The 12,888-nt window shown below is 41.9% G+C and overlaps 2 protein-coding genes across 10 annotated transcripts in view; both read left to right on the top strand.

The window, feature by feature from the left end:
- The window catches only part of LOC105229030 (sensory neuron membrane protein 2), a 62,531-nt gene that overhangs the window by 32,819 nt on the left and 16,824 nt on the right, over positions 1-12,888 (top strand). The gene's annotated exons all lie outside the window — the stretch shown is intronic.
- On the top strand, positions 6,086-12,122 carry LOC105229029 (uncharacterized). 3 transcript variants are annotated; one of them, XM_049457335.1, is made up of 2 exons: positions 6,096-9,101; positions 9,840-12,122. In XM_049457335.1, the coding sequence occupies exons 1-2, from the start codon at positions 6,410-6,412 to the stop codon at positions 11,591-11,593; spliced, it is 4,446 nt and encodes a 1,481-aa protein (XP_049313292.1). In that variant the 5' UTR covers positions 6,096-6,409; the 3' UTR covers positions 11,594-12,122. The 3 variants fall into 3 exon arrangements, with proteins under 3 accessions (XP_049313291.1, XP_049313292.1, XP_011207380.2); XM_011209078.4 differs by having other exon boundaries at positions 6,098-9,101; positions 9,837-12,122; XM_049457334.1 differs by having other exon boundaries at positions 6,086-12,122.

The raw sequence follows: 12,888 nt of genomic DNA, 5'->3' as shown, positions 1-12,888 counted from the left end.
TAATTCGATGGATTTCACAATGAAATTAGGTACTCCTTAACCAGCACTGAACGCACGTTTAGTAAGGTTACGGCTTGTGTTACTGCCTTGCTATCAGAGCGGATAGACACTTCTGTGAAGAAGGCTACACTCCGAAGCAGTGAATCTACGGATATTTTTATGATAGCAAGTTGATAGAGAGTTCCTGACAATATACGTCTCTACCAAACTTCCCCTCAAGCTTTGACCCATCCGTAAAGAACCTTACTACCCCTCTGCTCAGCCACCAGAGTTTGGTTGGGCAACACCATGACCCAAAAGATTTGGTATTAACTTAAAGCGTGCAAAGATTTCCGAATGCTCAGATACGTGTTCATTTATCAACCCATATTCTCTGAGTCTGACAGCAACTTTCGGGGCCATACACCTTCCGACGATATCTATGGACACTTTATGCAGAATAGCTTTAAGTACCATGTTTGGAGTGAACCTTAATGCATCACACGTGCTGATGAGCGCCGCTTTTTAAATACTCTAGAGTTTACTTACAAGTGTGGTATTTTCTAGAGCAATCCATTAAACAAAGACCCAATAGAACATAATATGCTTGACTATGGTGTTGTAGAGCCTGAGCACTACTTTTGGTGAGATACCTTAGCTTTTGTCAATGGCTACTCCGCCGTAGAGCAATAAATGCCTTCTTTGTTCTCTTCTCGATATTAGGCTTCCAAGAAAGCTTTCCATTTGAACGAACCATAAATACTTCCATATTTTCGCAGGTTGCAGGCAAATACTTCCCATCCGCGGCTTCGGTGCCTCCGAAATCTTGTATATCCCAGTAAATTAAACCAACTCAGTTATATTTGTGTTAATAGCTAGGACACTTCCAGCAAATAGTTAGGACGCTGAGCTACCCTTGGCATATATAGAATAATGCTGCTCAGCTAAATACATCATCTCTCAAAATTGGATTTTTGTCAGACAATTTTACAAAAAGTTAAAATTTCAGTGAAAATATCCCTACATTTTTTTCAAATAGTTGAAATCGAAAATAAAAATTCATCGTCCAAGTCTTTAAGAACTGTATCTCAAGGACCCGTGTAAAATTTCATGAAAATCGGATCCTCTCGGATTCTCGAGAAATCTTGAGAACCGACTTCAATAACACAGTTTCTAACTAGTTATATAGAATTTAATAAAAAAAATCGTTTTTTAAAACCCATAAGCCCTTGTAATCTCTTAAAATTCCGAAATTTCTAATTCGAAAATTTTGCACACACAACTTTCAATCACGATTTTTAGGCAAATAAAAAATCGATTAATTTTTCAATATCAAATTTCCGTTAACATACTTTTCAAACAGCATATAAATATACAAGCATAACATTAATTTTATTGATTTGTATTCAAACCGTCGCGTGCACATAATCCCACAGGAAAGACTCTATCACAATTGCTGAACCCAACTGGAGCCAAATTATCACTAATTTGAATTTCAAAAGATTTTTTTTTCAATTTCTGCTTTCTCACTTTTACATGCGAACTTACAAAAAATCACACACACGTCAAACGCTCAAAAATAGCCACAAAAAGCGGTTGGAGTGTTTGTTTTGTTTTATTATTATTATTATCGAGACAGTTGACCTACCCTGCATTGGCATTGAACTATTCATGGCTAACCAGTGCAAATTATTGTCTTGGCATAGAAATTTTAATAAGTCAACACGCCTTTTTCGGTGCTCCCCGCACTCTGTGCAAAGTGATGGACGGTAATAAAATTTGCAAGTCAAATTATCCAACATATGTATATACACTATGTACATATGTAAGCCCGCTGGCGTCACTAACTGTGCAGAAAGGTGCTCATCAGCGCTTAAATGGGCGCATAATTTAACCAATCCGCCATTAACGCCCTGCTGGCGCAAACTATGGATGAGAGGGCGTTATCGGCAATTATGCAGCCACAGCGATCAATTTGCTATCGATTTGCAGCTATCGAACGCCCCTTAGTCTACAAAAAAACTTGTTGGCAATAAATTATACACATGTGTTTACAATCGCAAAGTAATGAGGCGCATTTAGCCGCAATAGCTCAGTAAATAAGCGAGATGCGATAGTCGCCTGTGCAGTAAGAAGAAAAATGACTTAATGCCTTAGTGCGAATAATCAGCTAATAGACTCGTATTAATCATTAATTCTCATAATTTGTGCGGAAATAAAATGCCATTTTTGTTACACAAACAACTAATCATGACAGCTAACGGAAGGAGGTGGAGAACTCAGCGGGGGCGCGAGACAACACACAGTGACAATAAGCGCGCCGTTACTTAAGGAATTCATATCAACTTAAGTAAGTGCTTAAGAAGACACTTGGAATTAGACTGTTGTTAGTGAAGAGCAGCCAAATAAGAGTGTAATTGTTTGAGCTATTCAAAGGCTTCAAGAGCCAACATTGAACCCACACACAGCTCACAAACACACATAGGCACACACACATACCTGAGTGTGTGAGCTTGAGTACTGCGTTAGCAATAATGACGTCGCCGACACTCGTGCTGCTCTTCAGAGACTGATTGGCATCGTCGGCCACCCAGCGATTGGCTAATCCTCCAACAACCACAGCCCCAAATACGCTCACCCGTTACACACGTATGCACATATACACACACCTACATACACCTCAATTATAACTGTTAGTTGCCGAAGACAGCAAAACAAATTAACGGCTAACAACTAGCAATTCTTCTTAGCGTGCCAGCAGCTTACTGCTGTGAGCTGTCATAAGTTATGAATCAATTTATTTGCATAGGCACACACACGCGCACATACATATTCACATGTACATGTATGTATGTATGTAATACAAATAGCCATATTCATTTGAAAAATTCGCCGCCGAAGCGCTGAGCATCGATTTTTCGCTTTCGATTCAACATGCCTCGATTCGAAGGCGTTAATAGACGCGACAGTTGCGCAAACTGGTTATTTGGCTAGTCTGCAATTTAAGACATTAGTTATTAGCGGTTATTAGTATTAATAAGATTCTTAAAATAAATATGAAAGAAAGGCTTACGGGACCAGTCGAAAGTAGAAAGAATACGACACGAGTTTGCATACGGAATTTCTACATAATATCCAACGTCATTTATGTGATTACGTTGTCACGGTATTCTGTGATTTATTGCTTTCCGATTTTCAGGTTTGCACCAAGATTTATAATTATTTAAATAAACTTTCTTGATTTATGTATATGGTATTAAAATAATAAAATTCCTTCCAGATGTTTCATAGCTGCTATCCGATATCAGACATATAGTTTTAGAAAAACTAATAATTACTTATAATCTCTCATTTCTCTGACTCACTATATCATCAGAAACCCGCAGAGCTCCATAGAATATTTACATTGATCTCTTGTTCCACTCGTGTGGTATTTTATCTCCCTCTCTATACATATAAATATTGTGCAGACTAGTCTCAACAACTGAACTGTACTAATAAGATCTAGATGTATATTTACTTCCAAACTTTTGAGTGGCTACATGGGTGTCCTCGTGTTAAAAGCAGCCTTGTTTCAAAAATTTTTTTCTCTTATACAAATTTAAATATTTTATTAGAATTTTTTTATTGTTACAAATAACTTCACAAAAAAATTCTGAAATTTTCTGTAAAAAATATTTTAAGCTCGGCCATTGCGACGCCATTTCCGGTGACTGTTCGGAAAAAAGATGTGCCCGCGTTGGTAGGATAACTCCTTGCAGGATTATCTAAGGTTAATAAATACGTGTTTTAGTTAAAGCTTTAGTTAAAACCGTAACTTAGTACTCGGACGAAGGGAAAAAGCTGAAAGTTGGTTTTTTTGACAGGCATTTTTACAATATTTTGGTTCGTCTTCGATTTATATGCCAAAAATTGCTCACTTTCGATCAAATCCACCTTCACGTTGACATTGTTCAGGAGATGTTGGACTCCGTACATGACGACCCGCAGCTGCTTTAGAGGGTCATAACGTGTGCCGAATCATGGGTTCATGGTTATGAAGTAGAAACCAAAGCTTAGTCATTCCAATGAAAGCTGCCGCATGAGCCAACAGTTTTATTTGATTTCAAGAGCGTCGTGCATCATAAAATCTTGTCAAGGGGCTCGTATGGGCAATAAAGAACATTACGTGCAAGTTATGCGCAATTTGCGCGAAGCAATCCGCCACAAACACACGGATTTATGGAGGAACAAAAATTGGCTTTTGCACCATGATAACGCCTCTGTTCACGTATCACTGCTTGTGCGCGAATATTAGTTCAAAAACAACACATTAATGGTGCCGCATTCACTTTATTCTCCAAAGCTTTGACGTTTTGTTCCCAAAACTGAAGAAGCCCATGAACGGATGACTCTATGCTACAGTTGAGGAGATAGGAACTGCATAAAAGGAGTAGCTAAACAAGATGGCAAAAAATTACTTTTTAAGTGCTTTAGTGATTGGAAATATCGCAGACAGAAGTGTAATATATCTCAGAAGGGAACAAAATAGATATTCGTGAAATAAATAAACACTTTCTTCAGAAATACAAAATTCGCGATATTTTTCCGGCAACCTCGTATATTTGTTTTGCCGGCTTCAAAGTAATTTCCACCAGATGTTGTGCAGATATAATACACTTATGATTTTTCCAGTCCTCGAAACACTTTTGGATGGCCTCCTTCAGCTCAGCTCCTTCAGCGCAATTTGTTTTATCTTTTCGATCGAATGAAAACGGATTCCATGGAGAGGCAAGGCAGTTTGGGGAAGAAGAAAAAATCGCATGGAGGAAAATTTGGTGAATACGGTGGTTGATCGATGGCGTTTTTGGCTTTAAATTCGGTCACAATCGTTGCTCGATGCGATGGTGCACTATCATCGTGAAAAAACCATGAATTCGCTCGAGCATATCCAAATAGATACTGTAACTTGTTTTTAAATAGAAAAAAATCAGCTTTATTGGGACGAGTCGAGCAATAATGCATTTTATACCCAAAATATCCACCAAAACCATTCGAAAGAGCTCGCGAGAGATACTGCGCCGCCTTGCCATCTCTCTAACACTTTCCTGACTATTTTCAAGCTTCATATTCATCACTTTTTTTTATATTTTTATTGGTTGAAGAGGTCAAATGGCGTTCAGAACGAGGCATGGGTAAGGTTTTTCTTGCAATTTCCACGAAATTTTAATAATTCCTAATTGTACTATATCATAATTGAGTACGTCCGCTACCACAAAACAAAAATTAATAATTGGAATGGTCAGTTTCTAAAAATTAGTGAAGTCATCTCAAAACCAGATTAACAATTTTTAAACATAATAACCTCTGGAGAGGTTGCCACTAATAAAAAGAATTACAAATATATATCATCTGCAAGTAAATGTAATTCTGTTGATGTCAACTGTATTAGCCTCCGCTCAGGCAGCATCATCTGTTAAGCATATTCAGAGAACACTGTCCCAAATGTCAATGATCGTTAAGTCAGGTTATATCCAAGTTATGTTTGTGCAAATCAAATGCGTACAAAATGCGAGCATTTACAAAATTAATGAACGCTTAATACTAGTTTTAGTGAATAATTAATTACATCATTGACATACTTTGATAAAAAGAATATAATAAATATAACTGTAACTATAAGATATTTACATTAGAAAAGGCTGATTGCGGTAGTAAATCGCCTAATGTGATCGACTTCTCTTCGGCGCTTATCAAAGTTTTAGAGAAAAGCGAATAAAAAAGAACAAGCAAATATTATGCACGACGAATAAATCAATGACCACACCGACACTACAACACGACAATCCCGCAAGATATCAAACTGATAAAGCAAGTCCGACGCTCAGGCGGAGAGTACATTTGTACGATTGGCCGTTTAACCAGTTTTTTTCTAGCGAACGTTTGTGTTTATATGCGCATTGGTGCGCATCTCCACCAATATTGTGCCACTGATTGACTGACTGCCTAATTGACCGCCGCACGCCCGTCAGAGTAACTGGCACTCTAAGCGCGACGTCGGCGGCAGAATTATAAGTAATATATATGTGTGTGTGTGTGTGCATGAAGGTGGCGGGATGCGCAATCCGAGCTGGACATATAAATGCGAAGCATCGCTCAAATCAGTCTTCAACGGCACGCGAACGTGAGAACAAGCAAAGTCGAAGAAAGAGCTGTACGCATTCATAGAAATTAAGAAGCTTGGCAGCGACTTCAAATCAGCTAATAAACAATAGCAAATTATTGTAAATTAATTCTGTTCTAACCTTCGCGAAGTGCGATTATTAAATCAGCTTATAAATCAGTAAACACTTTGTGCGCCCGGAAGGGATACAATACGCGTACGCACGCTTGTACGTGCCGCGTTACGTGAGCACTTAAAAACGAGGTAAACGCACACGACGTTTCGAAAATGTCAACGCGTTCGACGCGAGCTCTGCGTGTACGCAATGACGCGCCTTGCGTTTTCGCGCTTGTCGCGCGCGTTTTCTGCATGCTGGTCGCTTTCGGCGGCAGCGTCAATGCCAAGGTGTACGATCGTTGCGAGTTGGCGCAAGTGTTGCACAATCGGCATCGACTCGATTTGCATGAGGTCGCGACATGGACTTGCATAGCGCAGCATTCGAGCGGTTTCAATACGGAGGCTTACGCGGGTGGTCTGGCGGGCGGTTCACACGGTCTCTTCCAGATAAGCGATGTGTTTTGGTGTTCGCCACCGGGCAAAGGATTTGCTTGTAATTTACCTTGTGAACGTTTAAGGGACGCCGATTTGACGGATGACTTGCGCTGCTTGCGTATTATCTATGACGAGCACCAGCGGCTTTCCGGTGACGGTTACAATGCATGGAATGCTTATCAGCAGTTTTGTCGTCATGGTGTCGAGAGTTATGTCGCAGACTGTTTTCCAAATCAACGCATAGCGCCTGTGGCTCAACAGACATTAACGCACACCGCTTTTGCCAGCGCGCCAGCGCCGTATTATACATCCAACGACTTGGCGGTGCACACGAATTCTATAAGTAACGGTTATGCCGCGCATAAACGTGGCAAGATCTACGATCGATGTGAGCTGGCACAGGAGCTGTACTACAAGCACAAAATGCCGATGGAGCAGATACCTACCTGGGTTTGTATTGCGCAACATGAATCCAACTTCGATACCTCGGCTGTGGGACGTCTAAATGCTGATGGTAGCGCTGATCATGGACTCTTCCAAATCAGCGATCTCTACTGGTGTTCGCATGATCGTTATAGTGGCGGCAAGGCTTGCGGACTACAATGTACAAAGCTGCTGGACAACGATATCAGCGATGATGTGCGTTGCATCAAGCGCATTCATGGTGAACACACGCGCATTTCAGGTGACGGTTTCACCGCTTGGTCCGTGTACAACCGCGACTGTCGCAATCAGCAGTACTCATTTATATCCGCGTGCTTCCAAGAATCACCGTTACAACACGCAGCTAAAACACACGTTCAAACTGCACCCTCCCACACATTTCCCTCCTTCCAGGCGCATCCCGCATTCCCGCAGACATCCCTACAGCCGCAATTCCAGTCAAATCCCTTCCTTCAACACATTGGCGTTCCACAGGAATCCAAACAAACACTACAAAAACACCACCAACACAAATACACATCCCCCAAAATTGTAACACAGACACACAATCCACAAACACACAAGGGTAAAGTTTATAAACGTTGTGAATTAGCTCAAGAATTGTATTTTAAACACAAGTTTCCAATGCAGGATATAGCTACGTGGGTGTGTATCGCCCAACATGAGTCCAACTACGATACAGCAGCGGTTGGACGGCTCAACGGCGACGGCAGCGCGGACTATGGACTCTTTCAAATCAGCGATCTCTACTGGTGTGCACACGACAGTTTTGGCGGCAAGGCATGTAACATTCCGTGCGCGAAATTACTCGATTCCGACATTACCGATGACGTGCGCTGCATACGTATCATACACGAAGAGCACACACGTATTTCGGGCGACGGGTTTACAGCGTGGACGGTCTATAATCACCACTGTCGCGACCAGCAGATCGAGCAGGTGTCGGCGTGTTTCGATAGCAACGAGATAAGTAAGATACAGGTAATTGGCGGCAGCAGCAACAATAACTACCACAATGTAATAGCAACCACAACAACGGCGCTGGAGTTGCCTGAGGCGAAGGGTAAGATCTACAAGGAATGTGAGTTGGCGCAGGAACTCTACTACAAGCACAAAATGCCGATGGAACAGATACCCACCTGGGTATGCATAGCTAAACATGAATCCAGCTTCAACACCGCCGCTGTGGGGCGTCTAAATGCCGATGGTAGCGAAGATCACGGACTCTTCCAAATCAGCGATCTCTATTGGTGCACACATGATGAATACGGCGGTAAGGCGTGCAACATACCGTGCCACAAACTGCTCGACTCCGACATCAGCGATGATGTGCGGTGTATTAAAACCATACATGCCGAACACACACGTATTTCTGGTGACGGGTTCACTGCGTGGACAGTTTATAATCGAAATTGTCGCAATCAACGTTTGGAACGCGTGGCCAGTTGCTTTCCGAAGGAGGACTTGCACAAGTCACAGCATAAAGAACCTGCAGTGGAGATCAATACTGTCGCGCATGACGAAACCGGTGTCGCCATTGGTAAGGGTAAAATCTATCAGAAATGTGAGCTGGCACAGGAGCTGTACTTCAAGCACAAGATGCCGATGAAGGACGTGCCGACGTGGGTTTGTATCGCACAGCATGAATCTAGCTTCAACACTGCCGCTGTAGGACGTCTGAATGCCGACGGCAGCGCCGATCATGGTCTCTTCCAGATAAGCGATCTCTATTGGTGTTCACATGAAGACGCCAACGGCAAAGCTTGCCACATTTCATGCAACAAGCTGCTGGACAACGATATCACAGATGACGTGCGTTGCGTGAAAACGATTTACGAGGAGCATACGCGTCTCAGCGGTGACGGTTTTACGGCGTGGACGGTTTATAATCGCAACTGCCGCAATCAGCAATTGGAACGGATAAGCGCGTGTTTCGACAGCAAACTCTTGCAGCAGGCACAACAAGTCAACGAAATTCCGCAACGTGAGCCAACTACTTATCTTACACAATCTTCTAATATTAACCAAATAACCACTTTGCCGAATAAAATCAAACACAGAGATGAATTAAATCATCCATTTGTAAATAATCCCTTCCTAAATCAATTTAGTGCTGCGAATTATGTGCCAAAAACCATGAAACCTAAAACAACCGCGAAACCCATTTCACATTACGGCGTCACTAATGAAATTGTTGCTGTAAAAACTGACTTTGTAAATAATCCATTCTTAAATCAATTCATACAAACACAACAAAAACCACACAGCGCCGCCAAAATCCCACAAACTGTAACAAACACTAATTTTATTCCCGCTGTACCAACCACTGCCCCCTATGCTGCCAACCCCTTCCTAAGTAAATATCAGCCAAGTGAAACTAAACAACAAACATTAACACCCATAATAATACAACAACCCCAAAAACAAAGTTATCACTCCAATCCATTTCTCTCCAAATATACCGGCCAGTCGGCAAGCTTCTTACTAACCGAAACAACAAATCAAAAAACATTTAATGCTGCCACACAAAGCGTACAGTTAACACTGCCAAAACCGCAAACCTCGCAACAACAAAATTTCCACTCGAACCCATTTTTAACACAATTCATCGAACAGCCCTCAAGCTTAACTGCCCAAAAGCCCGCATCTACAGCTAACCCACCGAGAAGCCAAATAGTCGCACAATACCAGAATAATCCTTTTCTTCAACAAATTTCAGCAGCCTCTCATAGTAGCGCTATTAAAACAAGCTCACAAACCCAACAACAACACGTACGCCCGACGCCGAGCAGCACTGAAAAGACCAAGCTACATGTTTACCCCACAAAACCCTATGTAAATAGTGAGGTGTTTCGTACAACACCAGTCAAAATCGAAACCAAAGTTTCCACTACCGGAAAACCGGTAAGCACAACCACCCGAAAACCCCAAACTCAAACTACGAAACAATACTATACCACTTTGCTTACAACCACCACCACAAAGAGGCCCACAACAGTGGCAACCGTTATACGGAAACCCACAACAAATAATGCCGGAAGCGCGACTAAGCGACCGAACACTACATGGAACTGGCAACAGCCGCAACAAGTACAAACCGCCAAATCAACGAGCACAACTAGACAACCAATAACTCAGCGACCGTCTACTCGACAAACGACAACTCGACAACCGCCAACTCGGCAACCCACAACCAGGCAAACGACAGCTCGACTACCAACAACTCGACTACCGACAACGAAGGCAAAACCGCAAGCAAGTACAACTCGAGCGCCACAAACCACGCCGAAAACAACCAAACTGTCCAATAACCAGAAGACGCCATTAAAGAAAGGAAGTACACCGACATCCTCGACGCGGACAACAACGAGAAAACCACAGACTACGAAGAACCCCGGATTGTATCAAGAAAAGAAGACTACTTGGAACGCCTTCGCCACGGCAACTACGAAAAAACCGACTATAACTACTAAAAACGTTGGAGTCCAAAAACCGTTAACGACTACAACAACTAGGAGGCCAACAACCACACAGAACGCTGGACTTCGAAACCCCACAACTGCCGCAACAACAAGAAGACCAACTACTAAACAAAGTACTACCAAACCTACCTCAAAGAGTTCTAATGATAAAACTGCCAATCTTAGAGTCACTACCACTACAACGCGTAGACCCGGAACCACCGCAAGAACGCCGCTAACACAAAAGACTACCGCTACTATAAAAGTTACCACTACTAAGCGCCCAACTACAACAACGCAAAGAACAACCAAACGCGCAACACCTAATAGTAAAACTAGTTCTAATTACAGTACAACAAAAGTGCAACAACAACATTATGCCACAACCACGACAAGAAAACCGACGACAACTGTCAAAACGCCGACAACGCGAAACACTTTCGCTGCCACAAAGCCATCAGCAAACGCTTACGCGACCAGGCGTCCAGCGACAGCAAGTCTAAATAATTTTAGTACCACAAAAGTGCCATATACGACTAAGAAAATTACAACAACAACACCGTTTACCCAGTACACCAAACCAAGTACACAAAAACCGAAAGTCACCACGACAAAACCGACGGCATTGACGAAAACTACTAGCACGACCCGTGGAACTACGCGAAAACCCGCTCTATATGTCGCGAGCGCAACGAATCAAAAAACGAATGTTACGCGAAATCCAGTCCATACTACACCTACGAAAGCCTCACTAATAGCAACAACAGCCAAATATCGTGATGATCCGTTCAGCCACCCGTTCTTCGACAAATACAAGGAACAATTCAAAGTATTCGCCACGACAACGACACGAAAGCCCACCAGTGTCGTCAAGCAGCATCCGGTGCAAACGCATTTTGGTGAGGAAAGCGAATACTATAAACAGTTCCGAAATCATGCAGCCGGCAGTGCCAAGACCGTTTATGCCTACGCCTTTGGACAAAATGGCACGCTGGCTGGACATTACGGTAGATAGGACCTTTCGAAACCGGACAATTGGAAGTGAAGTTTGCCGCGAACATAATACTCAAGACTCTCAACGAAAAGAATACTCAATTTATGGGATGCCTACATATAAAGTGGAATTTCAAAGTAGTCCTAAGCGCTTTATATACCATACATATATGTATGAACGAAAACTGCTTGTTAATTTGTGATGCTGTCAAAATGTGATTTTTTTATTATAACTGCACTTGCGAAGATATGTGTACACATCGGGTGTAACAGTAAACGGTTGCATACATTTCCGTGACACCAGTTGCAATATTCAACAAATTGCATGTTTAGATAGTTTTTAAATATGTTTTTTTTTAACTGTTATGTTTTATATAAATATACATATATATTTCTAATTAACGATACTATGTATTTATATACTTTTCACATTGTGTACACGGAAAGTATATTAAATAATTAATTTAAGTGATAAGCGTCGATATATTTGCACACACACACACATATATACAATACATACGTAACTAGATAATATTACTAAATAAGAATAATAAATAAATAATTATTGCAAATTAAAGTGTTTTTAGTTTTTATACCATGAACAGGGTATACTAAGTTTGCTAGGAATATCTAGAAAGAAACGTCGGAGACCATATAAAATATATTTTCTTCTTCTTTATTGGCGTCGACACCGCTTAAGCGGTTATAGCCGAGTTAATAACAGTGCGCCAGTCGCTCTTCCTTTTCGCTTTTTGGCGCCAATTGGGGATTCCAAGTTTAGCCTTGTCCTTATCCACCTGCTATTTTCAACGACGTGGAGGTCTTCCTCTTCCTCTACTTCTCCCGGCAGATTCAGTGTCGAATACTCTCAGAGCTGGAGCTTTTTCATCTATTCGGGCGACATGATCTACCCAGCGTAGCCGCTGTCTCTCGTACAGCTCATCGTTCCTGTCCAGAACCTTTCTCTCGAATACTCGTAACGCGATCCGGGTCTTCTGTCTTTCACAACATGGTCGATCTGGTTAGTGGCTTTTCGATCCGGAGGCAGCCAGGTAGCTTGATAAATTTCCTATGCTAGAACCTAGCAGTATAGATTCCACATTTCGGGCCCCGGTGAAGTCGATCAGCCTCAACCCATTTGGAGATGTTTCATCATGAAGGCTGAAATTACCGACCATTGATACCTTCTATACCCACCCTGGCGTTAAAGACGCTATGCACGATTTTGACATTATGGCGGAGGCAGCTCTTACAGCTCCAAGCACTCATATAAGACATTTTTGGTCACATCGTCCTTCTCTTCCATCGGGGCATCAT

Source organism: Bactrocera dorsalis, chromosome 5 (assembly GCF_023373825.1).
Source record: "Bactrocera dorsalis isolate Fly_Bdor chromosome 5, ASM2337382v1, whole genome shotgun sequence".
Lineage (NCBI taxonomy): Eukaryota > Metazoa > Arthropoda > Insecta > Diptera > Tephritidae > Bactrocera > Bactrocera dorsalis.
The sequence above is the reverse complement of the archived record's forward strand: the minus strand, read 5'-3'. Positions and strand labels throughout refer to the sequence as shown.